The sequence below is a fragment of the Nomascus leucogenys genome, chromosome 10 (assembly GCF_006542625.1).
Source record: "Nomascus leucogenys isolate Asia chromosome 10, Asia_NLE_v1, whole genome shotgun sequence".
NCBI classification, from domain to species: domain Eukaryota; kingdom Metazoa; phylum Chordata; class Mammalia; order Primates; family Hylobatidae; genus Nomascus; species Nomascus leucogenys.
Window position 1 is genome coordinate 67,143,306 of NC_044390.1, and position 20,479 is coordinate 67,163,784.

Consider the following 20,479-nt stretch of genomic DNA (forward strand, 5'->3'; position numbering starts at 1 on the left):
ATTACAGGCATGCACCACCATGCCCGGCTAATTTTGTATTTTTAGTAGAGACGGGGTTTCTCCATGTTGGTCAGGCTGGTCTCGAACTTCCGACCTTAGGTGACCCACCTGCCTTGGCCTGCCAAAGTGCTGGGATTACAGGCATGGGCCACCGTGCCCAGCCAAAACAAAGAAATTTTAACCCACAACTTCATATCCAACCAAACTAAGCTTCATAAGTGAGGGAGAAAAAAGATCCTTTCAAACAAGCAAATACTGTGGGAATTCATTACTACCACACCTGCCTTACAGGAGTTCCTAAAGGAAGCACTAACTATGGAAAAAAAAAAAAAAAAAAAAAAAAAAGACTATTACCAGCCACTACAAAAATACACCAAAGGACACAAATCACTGACACTATACCAGCTATCATTGTGATGACAGGACCAAATCCACACACATCTGTACTAACCTTAAATGTAAATATGCTAAATGCACAATTAAGAGACATGGTGTGGGAAGGTGGATAAAGAACCAAGACCGAGGCTGGGCGTGGTGGCTCAGGCCTGTAATCCCAGCACTTTGGGAGGCCGAGGCGGGTGGATCACGAGGTCAGGAGATCAAGACCATCCTGGCCAACATGGTGAAACCCCGTCTCTACTAAAAATACAAAAAATTAGCCGGGTGTGGTGGCGGGCGCCTGTAGTCCCAGCTACTCAGGAGGCTGAGGCAGGAGAATGGCATGAACCCGGGAGGCAGAGCTTGCAGTGAGCCAAGATGGTGCCACTGCACTCCAGCCTGGGCGACAGAGTGAGACTCCGTCTCAAAAAAGAAAAAAAAAAAAGAACCAAGACCTACTGGTATGCTGTTTTCAAGAGATCCATTTCATATGCAATGACATATATAGGCTCAAAATAGAGGCATGAAGAAAAATCTACCAAGCAAATGGAAAACAGCAGGGATTGCAATCCTACTTTCTGATAAAATGGATTTATTTATTTATTTATTTATTTATTTATTTATTTATTTTCTGAGATAGAGTCTTGCTCTGGAGTGCAGTGGCACATTCCTGGCTCACTGCAATGTCCACCTCCTGGGTTCAAGTGATTCCCATTTCAGCCTCCTGAGCAGCTAGGACTACAGGTACCTGCCACCAAACCTGGCTAATTTTTTATATTTTTAGTACAGATGGGGTTTCACCATGTTAGCCAGGCTGGTCTTGAACTCCTGACCTCAAGTGATCCACCTGCCTTGGCCCCCCAAACTGCTGGGATTACAGGAGTGAGCCACCATGCCCAGCCCCTGACAAAACTTTAAACTAACAAGAATCAAAGAAGACAAACAAAGGCATTACATAAGGATAAGGGGTTCAATTCAACAAGAAGACCTAGCTATCCTAAATATATATGCACCCAACAGAGGAGCACTGAAATGCATAAAGCAAGTTCTTAGAGACCTTCAAATTGATTTCAACTCCCATACAATAATAGTGGGAAACTTTAACACCCCATTGACAATATTAGATCACTGAGATAGAAAATTAACAAATATATTGAGGACGTGAACTCAGTACTGAATCAAATGGACCTGATAGATATCTATAGAACTCTTTACTCCAAAACAACAAAATATACATTGTTCTCCTTGCCATATGGCACATGCTCTTAAATCAATCACATAATTGGAAGTAAAACCCTCCTCAGCAAAGGCAAAATAACTGATGTTATAACAATCTCTTGGACACATTCCATTCAAATTAGAAATTTAGACCAAGAAATTTACTCAAAACCACACAATTATGTGGAAATTGAATAATCAGCTCCTGAATGACTTTTGGGTAAATAATAAAATTAAGGCGGAAATCAAGAAGTTCTTTGAAACTAATGGGAACAATGATACAAAATACCAGAATCTCTGGGACACAGCTAAGAAGTGTTAAGAGGAAAATTCACAGCACTAAATGCCCACATCAAAAAGTTAAAAAGATCTCCAATTAACAAGCTAATATCCCAACTAACAGAACTAGAGAATCAAAAGTAAACACATCCCAATGTTAGCAGAAGACAAGAAATAACCAAAATCAGAGCTGAACTGGAGGAGATTAAGACACACACAAAAAAATTCAAAAGGTCAACAAATCCAGAAGGTTGTTTTTGAAAAAATTAATAAAACAGATAAACCACTAGCTAGACTAACAAAGAAGAAAAGAGGAGATTCAGATAAACACAATCAGAAACAACAAGGGGGATGTGACCACTGGCCCACAGTAATACAAAAAATTATCTGAGAATATTATGAACACGTCTTTGCACATAAACTAGAAAATCTAGAAGTAATGAAAAATTATTGGACACATACACCCTCCCAAGACTGAACCAGGAAGAGACTGAATCCATGAACAGACCAATAATGAGCTCTGAAATTGAATCAGTAATAAATAGCCTACCAACTAAAAAAAGCCCAGGACCAGAGATATTTACAACTGAATTCTACCAGAGCTATAAAGAGCTGGTATCATTCCTGCTGAAACTATCTGAAAAACATTGAGGAGGAGGGACTCCTCCCTAATTCATTCTAGGAGGCCAGCTAGCATTATCCTGATGCCAAAACCTGGCAGAGATTTTAAAAAAACAAAAAATAAACAAACAAACAAAAAACCACTTCAAGCTAATATCCTTGATGAACATTGATGTAAAAATACTCCACAAAATACCAGCAAACCAAATCCAGCAGCACATCAAAATGTTTATCTAGCCAGGCACGGTGGCTCATGCCTGTAATCCCAGCACTTCGGGAGGCCAAGACGGGTGGATCATGAGGTCAGGAGTTCAAGACCAGCCTGGCCAACATGGTGAAACCCCGTCTCTACTAAAAATACAAAAAAAAAAGTAGCCAGGCCTGGTGGTGGGTGCCTGTAATCCCAGCTACTTGGGAGGCTGAGGCAGAAGAATCACTTGAACCTGGGAGGTGGAGGTTGCAGTGAGCCGAGATCACGTCACTGCACTCCACCCTGGGTGACAGTGTGAGACTCCATCTCAAAAAAAAAAAAAAAATCATATGGACCCAGAAAGAGATCCTGAATAGCTAAGATAATCCTAAAGGTAATCCTAAGCAAAAAGAACCAAGCTGAAGGCATCATGTTACCCCACTTTGAACTATACTGCAGGGCTACAGTAACCAAAACATCATGGCACTGGTACAAAAACAGACACATAGACTAATGGAACAGAATGGAGAGCCCACGTATAAGGCCACACACCTACGACCATCTGACCATGGAAAAAGCTGATGAAAACAAGCAATGGAGAAAAGAGTCCCTATTCAAGAAATGATGCTATATGCAGAAAATTGAAGCTAGACCCCTGCCTTACACCACATACAAAAATCAACTCAAGATGTATTAAAGATTTAAATGTAAAACCCAAAATTATAAGCACTCCAGAGGACAACTTGGGCAACACCATCCTGGACATAGGAACAAAGATTTTATGACAAAGACACCAAATGCAATAGAAACAAAATCAAAAATTGACAAATGGGATCTAGTTAAACTTAGGGCCTTTTGTACACATTAAAAACAACTGGATCTTAGGTAAACTCACTCAAGAACTCACTCCTAAGGCAACAGAGCTAAGCCCCTGAAATTTGGGGAAAAGCAAAAGAAACTAACAACAGGGTAAACAGACAACCTACTGAACGGGAGAAGATTTTTGCAAACTGTGCATTTGATAAAGGTCTATGTGATGGTTCATATTAGGTTTCAACTTGATTGAAGGATGCCTAGATGGCTGGTAAAGTATTGTTTCTGGGTATGTCTGAGGGTGTCGTCAGAGGAGACTGACATTTGACTCAATGGACTGGGCTAGGAAGACCCACCCTCAATGTGGGTCAGCACCATCCAGTCGGCTGCCAGTAAGGCTAGAACAAAGCACCCAGAAGGTGAGATAAGCTGGGCTGCTGAGTCTTCTGGCTTTCATCTTTCTCCCACACCGGATGCTTCCTTCCATGTGTCCTGCCTTTGGACGTTAGACTTCAGGTTCTTCAGCCTTTGGACTCTTGGCCTTACAGTGGTTTGCCAGGTGCTCTCGGGCCTTTGGCCACAGACTGAAGGCTGCATTGTTGGCATCCTTACTTTTGAGGCATTTGAACTTGGACTGGGCCACCACTGGCTTCTTTCTTCCTCAGCGTGCAGACAGACTATTGTGGAACTTGGCCTTGTGATCGTGTAGGCCAATCCTCCTTAATAAACTCCCTTTCTTATATACATATATCCTATTAGTTCTGTCCCTCTGGAGAACCCCAATACAGATTTTGGTATCGGGAGTGGTTCAAGAGGAACAGAATTTTAAGGATATGTTTCTTTCGTTGGTTTTGGGGTCTCTAGAGTTGGCTGTTTAATCTGATTAGACCCCAAAATGCCAAGGACTCTACTTTGAATAGTATGGAGAACACTGGTAGTTATTGGCATAAACTGTTTAATAGTTATGCAAAATAAATGCATTTGATACATCTGATTCACCACACCTGAGAGGTAAGGCGTTTAGTAACTCTGTACATAATACCTTTGACCATATATTGAGAATCAAGGAATATAATGAAGTTGGTTGATTGCTCATATGTTTGCTGGACAAATAGATGAAAGAAAAAAAAACGAGCTCAGGGATTCCATCTCCCAGCACCAGAAGTGCATATTTAGCCTCAAATCTAAGATTGCCCTGGGTGGGAGTCGAATCTCCTTTAGACAAAGGGCTGAAATTGGGGAAAATCAGACACAAGCTCATACAGTGCAAGTGGATGACCTGCAATGAAATGTGAACGTCAGCCTTGTCAGGTGTCTACTGTCCAAGTGAGGCCGTTGATTGGAAAATAATGAGAACCTGTAACTTGGAATGAGGATGTGAGGAAGGACCCTGAGGAAGCTGGGGGTACTGAGCCTCTAAATTCGGATTTATTTATTTTTTTTGCCAGAGGAGACAGCCTCCCTACCCTCAGTGGTGGCAACTTCCCCTTCCTCACCCAGGCTGCCATCAGTCTTTCCACCTTTGTCTGAGGAGATTAACCCTGCACTGGCTGAGGCAATGGCAAGGGTCTACCCTGGGACAGGTGCCAGGCAACACTATACTGATTCTCCTCAGGACCCACACTCTTTGCTTCTAGACCTGTCACTAGACTCAACTCCCAGCAGGTTCCTAGAGGTGAGGTTCAGGGTGTGACCCACGTGCAAGTGTGCTACACTCCAGAAGAACTGCTTGAGTTTTCTTTTTTTTTTTTTTGAGACAGAGTCTCGCTCTGTGGCCCAGGCTGGAGTGCAGTGACACAATCTCGGCACACTGCAAGCTCCGCCTCCCGGGTTCAAGCAATTCTCCTGCCTCAGCCTCTCCAAGTGGCTGGGACTACAGGCGCCCGCCACCACGCCCAGCTAATTTTTTTGTATTTTTAGTAGAGACGGGGTTTCACCGTGGTCTCGATCTCCTGACCTCGTGATCCGCCCGCCTTGGCCTCCCAAAGTGCTGGGATTACAAGCGTGAGCCACCGCGCCCGGCCGAGTTTTCTAATTTATGTAAGCTGGAGAACAGGTATGGGAATGGATATTCAGGATGTGGGGTAATGTTAGAAGGAACACAAACTTGGCTCAGGCTGAATTTATTGATATGGGCCTACTAAGCAGAGATTCTGTATTAAAAGTTGCAGCTCAGGGAGTTAAAAAAAAAAAGGTTCTAATATTTTATTTGCTTGGTTAACTGAAACATGGATTGAAAGCTGGCTTACTGAGAGTGAGCTGGAAATGCCTGATCTCCCTTGGTTTAATGAAGAGGATGGGATCCTAAGGCTTACGGAGATTGGAATGCTAGAGTGGATTAGTCAATTTAGACCTACTCGTCCCAATTAGGAGGGTCCAGAAGACATACTCTTTACCAATACCGTGTGTTGACGAAGACAGTCAAACTCTTTCAAAAATATTTGAAAAGATGTATTCTGAGCCAAATCTGAGTGACCATGGCCTGTGACGCAGCCCTCAAGAGGTCCTGAGAACATGTGCCCAAGGTGGTTGGGGTACAGCTTGGTTTTATTTTAGGAAGGCATAAGACATCAATCAAATACATCTAAGAAATACATTGGTTTGGTTTAGTAAGGTGGGACAACACAAAGCAGGGGGCTTCCAGGCTAAAGGTAAATTTAAACACTTTCTGGTTGACAATTGGTTGAGGTTATCCGTAGACCTGGGATCGATAGAAAGGAATGTTCAGGTTAAAGATAAAGGATTGTGGGCCAGGCGCGGTGGCTCATGCCTATAATCCCAGCACTTTGGGAGGCTGAGGTGGGCGGATCACAAGGTCAGGAGTTCAAGAGCAGCCTGACCACCATGGTGAAACCCCATCTCCACTAAAAATACAAAAATTAGCCAGGCTTGGTGGCACACGCCTGTAATTCCAGCTACTCAGGAGGCTGGGGCAGGAGAATCGCTTGAACCCGGGAGGTGGAGTTTGCAGTGAGCTGAGATCGTGCCACTGCACTCCAGCCTGGGCAACTGAGCAAGACTCCATTTCAAAAAAAAAAATCAGAGCTTAGTCCTCACTTGTGAAATAGATTTGTGAAGGGAGCACCTGCATCCTTGGAGAGCTCTGTGATTGATCTTCTCTGTATGCCAGATCTTACAGTGGGAACCAGTCGCTCAATTAAAAAACGTAAATGCAGTGGGAATAACTGGATCTTAAGGAGGTAGAGGCCAACTAGTGAGACTTATGGCCCCTCAATCAATTTCCAGACTTGAGCCAGTTTACAGACCCAGGACCCCTTGAATGAAAGGGAAGCTGGATTTCCTTAAGAAAGGATCTCACTGCACGACAATTTATACTGTTAATCTTTCTCCCATCCTTTTCCAAGGAGACCTCTGGCCTTTTACCAGGGTAAATGTGCATTGGGGAAAGTGGAATGATCAGACCTTTTGGGGACTAGCGGACCCAGCTCTGAGCTAACATTGATTCCAGGGGACCCCAAACATCATTTTGGTCCTCAGTTAGAGTAGGGGTTTATGGGAGATCAGATAATTAATGGAGTTTTAGCTCAGGTCTGATTTACAGTGAGTCCAGCGTGTCCCCAGACTCATCCTGTGGTTATTTCCCCGGTGCCAAAATGCATAAATGGAATAGACATACTTAGCAGCAGGCAGAATCCCCGCATTAGCTTGCTGACTAGTAAAGTGAGGGCTATTATGGTGGGAAAGGCCAAACGGAAGCCACTAGAGCTGCCTCCAACTAGAAAAATTGCAAATAAAAAATATCACAGGCCAGGTACGGTGGCTCACACCTGTAATCCCAGCACTTTGGGAGGCTGAGGCTGGTGGATCACAAGGTCAGGAGTTCAAGACCAGCCTGACCAATATGGTGAAACTCCGTATCTACTAAAAATATAAAAATACAGGCTGGGTGTGGTGGCTCACGCATGTAATCCCAGCACTTTGGGAGGCCGAGGTGGTCAGATCACGAGATCAGAAGTTCCAGACCAGCCTGGCCAACATGGTAAAACCCCATCTCTACTAAAAATACAAAAATTAGCCGGGCTCAGTGTCATGTGCCTGTAATCCCAGCTACTCAAGAGGCAGAGGCAGGAGAATTGCTTGAATCTGGGAGGTGATGGTTGGAGTGAGCTGAGACAGCACCACTGCATTCCAGCCTGGGCGACAGAGCAAGATTCTGTCTCAAAAAAAAAAAAAAAAAAAGACAAAAAAAACCCACAAAAATTAGCTGGGCGTGGTGGCACGCATCTGTAGTCCCAACTACTTGGGAGGCTGAGGCAGAAGAATCGCTTGAACCCGGGAGGCGGACGTTGCAGTGAGCCGAGATCGCGCCACTGCACTCCAGCCTGGGCGATAAAGCAAGACTCTATCTCAAAAACAAACAGAAACAACAACATCACGTCTCTGGACTTGAAAGATCCAGGGGTGGTGATTCCCACCACATCTCCATTCAGCTCTCTTATTTAGCCTGCGCAGAAGACAGGTGGATCTTGGAGAATGACAGTGGATTATCATAAGCTCAACCAAGTGGTGCCTCCAATGGCAGCTGCTGTGCCAGATGTGGTTTAATTGCTTGAGCAAATTACCACATCTCCCGGTAACTGGTATGCAGCCACTGATTTGGCTAAATGCTTTTTTTTTCCTTCCATTCCTGTCCATAAGGCCCACCAGAAGGAATCTGCCTTCAGCTGGCAAGACCAGCAATAGACCTTCCCTGTCGTGCCTTGGAGGAATATGGGCTCTCCAGCTTTATGTCATAACCTTGTTCACAGAGATGTTGATCAGTTCGCTTTCGTAAGGTATCACACTGCTCCTTTACATTGATGACGTTATGCTGAGCGGACCCAGTGAGCCACAAGTAGCAACCACACTGAATTTATTGGTGAGACATTTGTATGCCAGGGGATGAGAAATAAATCGGGGTAAAATTCAGGATCCTTTTGCCTCAGTGAAATTTCTAGGGGTCCGGTGGTGTGGGGCCAGTCAAGATTTTTTTTCTTTTTTTTTTTTTTTTTAAATGAAGTTTTGCTCTTGTTGCCCAGGCTGGAGTGCAATGACTCGATCTTGGCTCACTGAAACCTCTGCCTCCCAGGTTCAAGCAATTCTCCTGCCTCAGCCTCCTAAGTAGCTGGGATTACACTCATTCGCCACCATGCCCGGCTAACTTTTTGTATTTTTAGTACAGACGGGGTTTCACCATGTTGGTCAGGCTGGCCTTGAACTCCTGACCTCAGGTGATCCACCTGCCTCAGCCTCCCAAAGTGCTAGGATTACAGGTGTGAGCCACTGCGTCCGGCCAAGATCTTTCTTCTAAGGTGAACGATAAGTTGCTGCATTTGGCCCTTCCTACAACAAAGAAAGGCATAATGCCTAGCGGGCCTGTTTGGATTTGGAGACAACGCATTCCTCATTTGGGTGTGTTACTCCGGTCCATTTATCAAGTGACCCAAAAGGCTGCCAATTTTGAGTGTGGTCCAGAACAGAAGACTCCACAGCAGGTCCAAGCTGTTGTGCAAGCTGCTCTGCCACTGGGCCATATGACCCAGCAGATCCAATGGTACTTGAAGTGGCAGTGGCAGATAGACATGCTGTCTGGAGCCTTTGGCAGGCCCCTAAAGGTGAATCATAGTAGGGCCTCTGGGATTTTGGAGCAAGGCCCTACCATCCTCTGCAGATAACTACTCACCTTTTGAAAGAGCTCCCAGCCTGTTGCTGGGCCTTGGTAGAAACTGAACATTTGACTATGGGTCACCAAGTTACGATGAGACCTGATCTGCCTGTCATGAACTGGGTACTTTCTGATTCATGGAGCCATAAAGCTGTGCATGCACAGCAGCATTCCATCATCAAATGGAAATGGTATATATGTGATTGGGCTCAAGCAGTTCCTGAAGGGACAAGGAAGTTATATGAGAAAGTGGCTCAAATGGCCAGGCATGGTGGCTCACACCTATAATCCCAGCACTTTGGGAGGCCAAGGTGGGCAGATCGCTCGAGGTCAGGAGTTTGAGACCAGCTTGGTCAACGTGGCAAAACCCCATCTCTACTAAAAATACAAAAATTAGCCAGGTGTGGTGGTGCATGCCTTCAATCCCAGCTACTCAGGAGGCTGAGGCAGGAGAATCGCTTGAACCCGGGACGTGGAGGTTGCAGTGAACCGAGATTGTGCCACTGCATTCCAGCCTGGGTGACAGAATGAGACTCCATCTCAAAAAAAAAAAAAAAAAAAGAGACAGTGGCTCAAATGCCTATGGTCTCTACTCCTGCCACCCTGCCTTCTCTCCCTCAGCCTGCACCAACATCCTCACGGGGGTTTCCCTATGATCAGTTAACAGAGCAAAAGAAGACCAGGGCCCAGTTTACAGATGGTTCTGCATGATATGCAGGTACCACCTGAAAGTAGACAGCTGCAGCACCTTCTAGGACGTCCCTGAAGAATAGTGGTGAAGGGAAATCTTCCCAGTGGGCAGAACTTTGAGCAGCACACCTGGTTGTGCACTTCGGTTGGAAGGAGAAATGGCCAGATGTGTGATTATACACTGATTCATGAGTTGTAGCTAATGGTTTGGCTGGATGGTCAGGGACTTGGAAGGAGCATGATTGGAAAATTGGTGACAGAAAAATTTGGAGACTTTCCATCCAAATGTGGATGGACCCGAGTGGTCAAAAACAGTGAAGATATTTGTGTTCCACATGAATGTTCACCAAAGGATGACCTCAGCAGAGGAGGATTTTAATAATGAAATGGATAGGATAACTCATTCTGTGGATACCACTCAGCCTCTTTCCCCAGCCACTCCTGTCATCGCCCAACGGGCTCATGAACAAAGTGGTCATGGTGGCAGGGATGGAGGTTACTCATGGGCTCAGCAACATGGACTTCCACTCACCAAGGCTGACCTAGCTATGGCCACCGCTGAGTGCCCAATTTGCCAGGAGCAGAGACCAACATTGAACCCTCAACATGGCACCATTCCTTGGGAGTGATCAGCCGGTACTTGGTGGCAGGTCTTGCATCATGGAAAGGGCAGCAGTTTGTCCTTACTGGAATAGACACTTAGGCCAGATACGGATTTGCCTTTCCTGTGATTCTCCCACCTCGGTCTCCCGAGTAGTAGTAGCTGAGATTATAGGCGTGCATTACCACGCCCAGCTAATTTTTGTTTTTTCTTTTGAGACAGAGTCTCGCTCTGTCACTCAGGCTGGAGTGCAGTGGCGTGATCTCGGCTCACTGCAAGCTCCGCCTCCTGGGTTCACGCCATTCTCCTGCCTCAGTGTCCCAAGTAGCTGGGACTACAGGTGCCCACCACCACGCCTGGCTAATTTTTTGTATTTTTAGTAGAGATGGGTTTTCACCATGTTAGCCAGGATGGTCTCAAGCTCCTGACCTCGTGATCTGCCCACCTCGGCCTCCCAAAGTGCTGAATTTTTGTATTTTCAGTAGAGACGGGGTTTCACCATGTTGGCAAGGCTGGTCTTGAACTCCTGACCCCAGGTGATCTGCCTGCCGCGGCTTCCCAAAGTGCTGGGATTACAGGTGTGAGCCACAGCGCCCGGCTGACTGCTGAACTTTTTTTTTTTTTGGAGATGGAGTTTCGCCCTTGTTGCCCAGGTTGGAGTGCAGTGGCGTGATCTCGGCTCACCACAACCTCTGCCTCCCAGGTTCAAGTGATTCTCCTGCCTCAGCCTCCTAAGTAGCTGGGATTACAGGCATGCACCACCACACCTGGCTAATTTTTTATTTTTAGTAGAGACGGGGTTTCTCCATGTTGGTCAGGCTGGTCTCAAACTCCCGGCCTCAGGTGATCTGCTTACTTCGGCCTCCCAAAGTGCTGGGAATAATGAGTCACCAAGCCCAGCCCCAAGAAAAAAAGTTTTTTGTTTTTTTTAAAGCTGAAGCCTGGAAGAACATATAGGTGACTAAAAATTAGACCAAAAGAAAAAAAAAAAAACAGAAAAAAGTCACTGTAATACACCGCACTGAAAAAGTGAAGAACAAAAATCACGTGATCATCTCAATTGATGCATAAAAAGTATTTGAGAAAATCCAATACTGTTCATGATTTTAAAAAACCACTTAAACTAGAAAGAGAAAAAAAATCAGAACATGAGATTTAGCTATGATTTCTTGGATACAATATGAAAAGCACTGGCAGAAAAGCAAAAACAGATGAATGGAACTATATCCAAGTGAAAAACTTCTGTGCATCAAAGAGAATGCTCCAGCAAGGATGTAGAAGAGCGAGCTCCTGTTTCCTAACACAAAAGCAAAATCGCAAAACTTGCAGGTTAAAATATCACAATAAAACATTCACTGAAAAACATGTTTTAAATCTCGTATCAATGTATAAATACGTTACTATAAATCTTGTGCTGACTCTTGCCATGAACTGAGAATGGTGGTTCTCCACTGAGATGAGCAGGAGGAAGGAAGCTGAACAGAAAAGAGGATGTGTTACATCCTAGTGCCTAAGCTATAAGTTTGGAGTTTTACTATAAAACATTCATCATGTGCCGGGCGCGGTGGCTCACGCTTGTAATCCCAGCACTTCGGGAGGCCGAGGCGGGCAGATCACGAGGTCAGGAGATCGAGACCACGGTGAAATCCCGTCTCTAGTAAAAATACAAAAAAATTAGCTGGGCGTGGTGGCGGGCGCCTGTAGTCCCAGCCACTCGGAGAGGCTGAGGCAGGAGAATGGCGTGAACCCAGGAGGCGGAGCTTGCAGTGAGCCGAGATTGCGCCACTGCACTCCAGCCTGGGCGACAGAGCGAGACTCCGTCTCAAAAAATAAATAAATAAATAAAAACATCATGTGATGTTCAAAATAAAATAGAATATTTAATAATTATTGGGTTAAAAAAATGGTTCAATTCTCTCCAATGACAAAGAAGCTCTGATTCACTGTATGAGCACAGTGATAACCATTCTCACCTAAAACACGGTTCACAGGGGATCCTCCAGGAATACAACATCTCTGTTCCGGTCTATCTGAAAATAGTTTAATGTATCTCTTGCTGTTTGACATTTATGTTGACTTCATCTATTAAAATGTGTGGAATGAAAAAATCCTATCACTGATGTCTCCATCTAAACTTTCTATTCCATTCCCAGTCATTAAGAGTTTGAAGTCAGAAACACAGTGACTCACTTGTTCAGTTCCAAACATAATAAAAATGAGGCAGGAAAGATTTCCCCATAGTGTTCTCATTTTAAAGCATTCAACAGGAACTTGTGCATATTAATACCTGACTTCATGGGCAACTGCTTGAATCCTGGTCTACAAAGAGGTGGCATACATCCAAATGTGGCCCCTAAACAATCCCTGCTCCCCGGAAGCACTGAAACCCACAAGGCCCACACCCCATCTCCAATCCATGTCTGGGTGTCAGCCCTTCCCAGGACCATGCCCAGCAGAGCCTCTTCAGAAGTTCATGTCACTAGGGCATGCAGGATGGAATCTAAGTGAGATGAGAGGGACTGAGGGAAGGCATGCGTGAGTGAGCAAACGTGTCAGGCAGGATGTTTCAAAGATCTGCAACTCCAAAGAATGGCATTTTGTTACAGTAGGTAGCTTACCTGGTATGAGAAGGAGAGGGCTCCCCCTCCCCATACACACAGATCAGGAATGAGCCAGGCAACCATCAGGTGATGGTCAGGTGGTTGTTAACTGTCTCTCTAAAATAATAATTAGTCACAGCCGGCACCAGGGAAAGGCATAGACAGAAAACACCTAAAACTGGTGATCAGCCCCTTACCATGAGATCTCAGGAGCTGGGCGAGTGGACTAAAGCATGTGCGTGTGGACAGCCCACCCCAAGGGAAGAACAGCCCACCCCAAGGAAGCAAGACCCCAGAAGTATGCCAACGTATAAATCCCTATGTCAAAAGGTCAAACTGCACGTTGCCTTTGAAGTCGTCCACCTGGCCCTCTTCCAAGTGTACTTTCCTTCCTTTCATTTCTGCTCTAAAGCTTTTTCTTTTTCTTTTTTTTTTTTTGAGTCAAAGTCTCACTTTGTCACCCAGGCTGGAGTGCAGTGGCATGATCTCGGCTCACCACAACCTCCACTTCCAGGGTTCAAGCGATTCTCCTGCCTCAGCCTCCCGAGTAGCTGAGACTACAGGCGTGCACCAGTAGGCTCGGCTAATTTTTGTATTTTTAGTATAGACGGGGTTTCTCCATGTTGGTCAGGCTGAAGTTGCAGTAAACTTCAACATTGTCACCATATATTATAACATCAAACAAAGATTTTTAAAAATAATAAATACATGTGTTCTACTTGAAAAACAGAATTAAAAGTAACAAGAACAATAGCAAACTTTGCTCCTTACCTCAGTTTCTGAATGACATTGAAGGGTCCTCAGTGCGCATTTTGGCTGCGTGGTATTCATTTCTATCACAGGCAAGACACTGATCAGTTATTGTTGGAAGATACGGCTTTACATTTCCACCTTCAAGGGTCTCTGTAACTGTCGAATTAAGCAGAAAGCTAGGGTCATATTAAGAAAAATAGTGTTCCCTTATACATTTTTCTGCTGATCGTGGGAAAACATATTCTCACAGCTTCATGAATTCTTTGGTCACAATTTGACAATAAAAACACTAATTTCTATGTCAGATCCATGTCACATTCTCATATTAATCTAAATTTTCTTTTTTTTTTTTTTGAGACGGAGTCTTGCTGTGTTGCCCAGGCTGGAGTGCAATGGCGCGATCTTGGCTCACTACAAGCTCCGCCTCCTGGGTTCACGCCATTCTCCTGCCTCAGCCTCCCGAGTAGCTGGGACTACAGGCGCCTGCCACCTCACCCAGCTAATTTTTTGTATATTTAGTAGAGACAGGGTTTCATCGTGTTAGCCAGGATGGTCTCGATCTCCTGACCTCGTGATCTGCCCACCTCGGCGTCCCAAAGTGCTGGGATTACAGGCGTGAGCCACCTCTCCTGACCTCAATCTAAATTTTCTTGACGTCCTTTTTGGTACCAGCTGAGCCCTGATGAAGGAAGGTAATTCAGAGACATTTTCTCTCGTGATAAGAGAAATAACCTAATGAGAATAAACTTATTTTGATTGGGTTTTTTTGTTTTTTGTTTGTTTTTGAGACAGGGTCTCACTCTGTCCCCTAGGCTGGAGTGCAGTGGCATGATCACAGCTCACTGTACCCTCCATCTCCTGGGCTCAAGCCGTCCTCCCAGCTCAGCCTCCTCAATAGCTGGGACTACAGGGTCACGACACTATGCCCAGCTAATTTTTTTGTATTTTTTGTAGACATGGGGTTTTGTCATGTTGCCCAGGCTGGTCCCAAACTTCTGAACTCAAGTGATCCGCCTGTGTCAGCCTCCCAATGTGCTGGGATTACAGGTGTGCACCACCATGCCCAGCTGAAAACAAAATTAAGGTGAAGAAAGTTGTTCTCTGTGATCTCAGGGGAAAAGCTTTAGGTAAATTTGCATTCAGATTGAATCGAAGAAACATACAAATGTGGATGAACTAGATACTACTTTAAAAGTCTTTCTAGCGCCAGGTGCAGTGGCTCACGCCTGTAATCTCATCACTTTAGGAGGCTGAGTCGGGCGGATTACGAGGTCAGGAGATCAAGACCATCCTGGCTAATGTGGTGAAACCCCATCTCTACTAAAAATACAAAAACTAGCTAGGCATGGTGGCATGTGGCTGTAATCCCAGCTACTCGGGAGGGTGAGGCAGGAGAATCACTTGAACCAGGGAGTTGGAGGTTGCAGTGAGCCGAGATCACGCCATTGCACTCCAGCCTGGGTGACAGAGTGAGACACCATCTCAAAAAATAAATAAATAAATAAATAAATAAATAAAGTCTTTCTGCCAACAAACCAGCTTGGAGTAGGTAGGTAGCCAGGCATGAGCAGTTAAGGGAGCCCCTGGGAAAGGAATCTTAAGAAATACAGCCCACTGGGCCGGGCGCGGTGGCTCACGCCTGTAATCCCAGCACTTTGGGAGGCCGAGGCGGGGATCACGAGTCAGGAGATCGAGACCACGGTGAAACCCCGCTCTACTAAAAATACAAAAAAAATTAGCCGGGCCTGGTGGCGGGCGCCTGTAGTCCCAGCTACTTGGGAGGCTGAGGCAGGAGAATGGTGTGAACCCGGGAGGTGGAGCTTGCAGTGAGCCGAGATCGTGCCACTGCACTCCAGCCTGGGCAACAGAGCCAGACTCCATCTCAAGAAAAAAAAAAAAAAAAACACAGCCCACTGACAATCCCCTTTTGACAGCAAAAGCAGGACAGTGGCTACATTGCCTACACTTGTGCTGGTGGCTGGGCTCGTCTGGCCCAGGAAGGGAATTCTCAGGCCCTAGCCAGAAATAACCCAGCTAGGGGATTTTCCCTATTAAGGAGCATGCACACTCCTCTAATAATTCATCCTAGAGTGGCCTTTTGCTCATTATAATACTAAGAAACACATCCCCCTTTTTTCAAATATGATTTTAGAAAAAAATAAATAAGGGCCGGGCGTGGTGGCTCATGCCTGTAATCCCATTACTTTGGGAGGCCCAGGCCAGCAGATTACGAGGTCAGGAGATCGAGACCATCCTGGCTAACACGGTGAAATCCCGTCTCTACTAAAAAAAAATTAGCCGGGCGCGGTGACGGGCGCCTGTAGTCCCAGCTACTCGGGAGGCTGAGGCAGGAGAATGGCGTGAACCCGGGAGGCGGAGCTTGCAGTGAGCTGAGATAGCGCCACTACACTCCAGCCTGGGCGACAGAGGGAGACTCCATCTCAAAAAAAGAAAAGAAAAAAGAAAATAAAAGCCACACCCCTGGGTGGAGACTTGAGATGCTAAGGAGACTGTGAGGTGTGCCCGGACAGTCACAGCACATTCCTGCCCAAAGGACTTCCCAGAACATGCTGACCAATAATGCCTGTGCACGGCCCCTTCATGAATAATCATGTCAGGTTCTCATTAAAAGGGTCAGGCCAGCATTAGTAAGGACAGACTCCTTCTTTTCAGGAGCCCACTCCGTTCTGTCGTTCAGGGTGTCTCTTCTTTCTGAGCTCCCATCTCTTTAAATGAAGGGCATTTACCCTTTAACTCTTTCTGCGCATCTCTTGACTGAATCCAAGAAGACCGAGAACCAGAGGACTTCCACACCCCTCTGGGTAACATCTGGTGTTTTCACCTGGTTACGTGGTTACCTCGCCTGGTTATCTGGGTAAGTGCCAAAAAGCTGGTGCCAGATTCTCTGGTTGATGACCTCTGCTTCTTTCTGCACTGAAGAACCTCCTGCCCTAATGCAGTTCCGGCAGCTTTAAGGGGAGGGGTTTTTCCTCTCAGGCTCTGTTCACTAACAACTGCCCAGTCCCATTTCCCTTCAGCCACTGTCACTCTGCTCCTGCTGGCTGGTTTCTCAGCTCACCCTGAGGGGTGACCAGCAGAGGAGGGAGGACTTTAAACTCCACACTGAGTAGATCTGAGACATGGTGACCCTCCCTGCAGGAGGCTTGTGAAGGTGGCAGGGAATATGCCTGGCTGTGCAGTGACTGGGGAGCTTCATTTTTTATTTATTTTTTTTATTTTTTGGGACAGAGTCTCACTCTGTCGCCCAGGCTGGAGTGCTGTGGTGTGATCTCAGCTCACTGCAACCTCTGCCTCCCGGGTTCAAGCGATTCTCCTGCCTCAGCCTCCCAAGCAGCTGGGACTACAGGCGTGTGCCACCATGCACGGCTAATTTTTGTATTTTTAGTATAGACGGGGTATCACCATATTGGCCAGGCTGGTCTCAAACTCCTGACCTCGTGATCTGCCCACCTCGGCCTCCCAAAGTGCTGGGATTACAGGCGTGAGCCACCGCGCCTGGCACACATCTTTTAACTAAAACTACCATCCTGTGTTAAGTCAGCTCTTATACTTGTCATTCATGGCCGTTCACTCCCCTGAACACAATATGCCCCCACCACTGATTAATCTCCCAGGTCACTCTGCTTACTCTTTGCTGTCCCTCTCCTTGCTGTGGGGATTTCATGAATTCTTCCTGTGGGTGCAAGCCTCTTGCAGGGCCTGCTCATCCAGGACCTGCTGCGTTTGCTTCACTCAGGCGCCAGAGTCCTTTGAGGGCCTATGCTGATGTTTACACTTTTTTCCTCAGAAATGAGACTCGGCTTTGTCCTTTCCCTTGCCTCCTTTTTCACTGGAGGGACCAGCACTGGCAGGATGCCTGCTTAAAGAAATCCCTCATTTTGGCCGGGCACGGTGGCTCACGCCTGTAATCCCAGCACTCTGAGAGGTTGAGGGGGGTGGATCACCTGAGGGCAGGAGTTCAAGACCAGCCTGGCCAACATGGTGAAACCCCATCTCTACTAAATATACAAAAATTAGCCAGGTGTGGTGGCGCACGCTTGTAATCCCAGCTACTTGGGAGGCTGAGGCAGGAGAATCGCTTGAACCCAGGAGGCGGACGTTGCAGTGAGCCAAGATCACGCCATTGCACTCCAGCCTGGGCAACAAGAGTGAAACTCTTGTCTCAAAAAAAAAAAAAGTAATCCCTCATTTATTATTGGGTCCTTCTCCGCCTGCCTACTCTTCAAGAATGCCTCATTCTGTGACTCCTCAACAGAACATCCTGGCTCCTCCAGAAGGTCACCTGTGACCACTTCCTTACTTCCTAGTTTCTCTGTACAACCAGGGTTTCCAATGGGCCACAGGGGACTTCTTTCTCCACCTCATTAGGCCATTGTAACAGACCCATGAAGTACTCAGGTCCTTTTTGCTTTTTGTTGAATAAGCTGATAGAAAATGCTTCTCACATTCCCCTTGCTGTTTATGTGATCATATAACAGACCTAAAAAACCAGAATCAACAGCCCAGTTCACTAACTCTGAGCCCTAGGGGGGCTTCCATGCTTTTTAAGCATTTTTTTCTGTATAATCCCCAAGGAACCTTTTAAGAGTGGGGGAAGATATCACATCTTTTCCATTCCTGTAATCATTAGTATTAGCCCAATATCATTATGTATTAAGAAGACCTAGGCCGGGCGCATTGGCTCACGCTTGTAATCCCAGCACTTTGGGAGGCCAAGGCGGGCGGATCACCTGAGGTCGCGAGTTCGAGACCAGCCTGATCAACATGGAGAAACCCCGTATCGGCCGGGCATGGTGGCTGACACCTATAATCCCAGCACTTTGGGAGGCCGAGGCGGGCAGATCACGAGGTCAGGAGTTCGAGACCAGCCTGGCCAATATGGTGGAACCCTGTCTCTACTAAAAAATTAGCCCGGCCTGGTGGCATGGGTCTGTAATCCGAGCTATTCAGGCGGCTGAGGCAGAAGAATAGCTTGAACCCCAGACACGGAGGTTGCAGTGAGCTGAGATCGTGCCACTGCACTCCAGCCTGGGCAACAAGAGAGAAACTGTCTCAAAAAAAAAAAAAGGACTTTAGAAGTCCCTTCTCTGCAGAATTCAGCAGGGGCACAACTACTGGGCTTCCTGCAGAACCAAGGTCACTGGGACATGAGAGAAGAGAACTACTCTCATGGCAGACATTCTTCCACTCGGCCTTACCCAACACGGAAGAGTGGAAGGCATCACTGCTGGGCATCAGACCCAGGAAATCTAAGAAATCTTTCTGAGCAAAACAATAGGAAGGAATGCAAACAGCAGAGCACATGGTAGGGCTAATTCCAGAGCTCCAAGGTGAAGGACACTTCACCCTTGCAGGGAGAGGCATGAGACACCTCATTTAGGTCAAGGATTGGAATGCCTGACCTTCATGAGTCACCAAATAGGTAAAGGGACACTTCCTCTATCCTGCATTCTCCCTTGTCTTGTCTTTCAGACAGGTAATCAGATCTTTATATCCCAGGATTCCCCTCCTGGATCCCCTTGGAATCTGGGATAAGGTTGATCCCCAGATTGTAAAACGAAAGAGACTGATTTTCCTTTGCAATATAGTTTGGTCAAAATATGAACTAGAAGGGCCAAAGGTGGGGGTCTTAAATGTTAATACCATATTCCAGCTTGACCTTTACTGCCAACGCCAACACAAATGGTCAGAGGTCCCTTATGTGAAAAATCCTCATGATCTCATGGGAAAACCGTGATTTTTGTAAAGGCTGCAAAACAGGCTCAAAAAGAAAAAAAAAAAAAAAAAGAAAAGAAAACAGAAAAAAAAAACAAACAAACAGCCAAGTACAGTGGCTCACGCCTGTAATCCTAGCACTTTGGGAGGCCAAGGTGGGCCGATCACCTATGGTCAGGAGTTTGAGACCAGCCTGGCCAACATGGTGAAACCCCATCTCTACTAAAAATACAAAAAAATTAGCTAGGCATGGTGGCGGTCCCCTGTAATCCCAGCTACTCGAGAGGCTTAGGCAGGAGAATCGCTTGAACCTGGGAGGCGGAGGTTGCGGTGAGCCGAGATCGCGCCATTGCACTCCAGCCTGGGCAACAAGAGCAAAACTCCATCTCAAAAAAAAAAAAAAAATACAAGCCATTCAGGAGTTTGGACAAAAGGTACTGCCTGCCACTGACCTGTCCAGTAATCAACACCCATTATAGCAACCAGGGTGAAAAAACCTGATCAAAACCTGGAGAGATGGGTCATCTGGGTCTCAACTCCCTTATGGAAAGGCCCCTTTACTGTCGCACTTTCCACCCTAACAGCTATCAACATTTCTGGCATCTCCAGTTGGATACATCAGTCCCAAGTAAAACTGTAGGAAGGTCCCGAAGAACCACAGAAGAACAACAGAATTCAACACCTGAGCATTCTTGTGAGCCACTGGAGAACTTAAAATTCCACTTCAAGTGAAAAGATAAGTAAAGCCTTCTCTCTGTTCACCCAGAACTAGAGTCAGTCTCAGTACGGGGAATCTTGGTTGCGGTGGCATTGGTTATTCTCCTGATTTTGACCCACACTTGCATGCCACCTGAAGTCCCGATAACAGCCTGTTTTCTCACTAAACACTCCATCTAACCATTTCATTATTTGTCTCTCCTATTTTCATCACTTTC

The 20,479-nt window shown here is 46.1% G+C and overlaps 1 protein-coding gene across 1 annotated transcript in view; it reads right to left on the minus strand.

Moving 5' to 3' along the window:
* LOC100601622 (putative protein ZNF321) overlaps window positions 1-20,479 on the minus strand; it is a 144,796-nt gene that overhangs the window by 110,209 nt on the left and 14,108 nt on the right. The window contains exon 2 of the mRNA XM_030821259.1: window positions 13,827-13,964. Within this exon, the coding sequence (XP_030677119.1) occupies window positions 13,827-13,886 (60 nt within the window). The 5' untranslated portion in view covers window positions 13,887-13,964. The remainder of the gene's footprint in view (window positions 1-13,826; window positions 13,965-20,479) is intronic.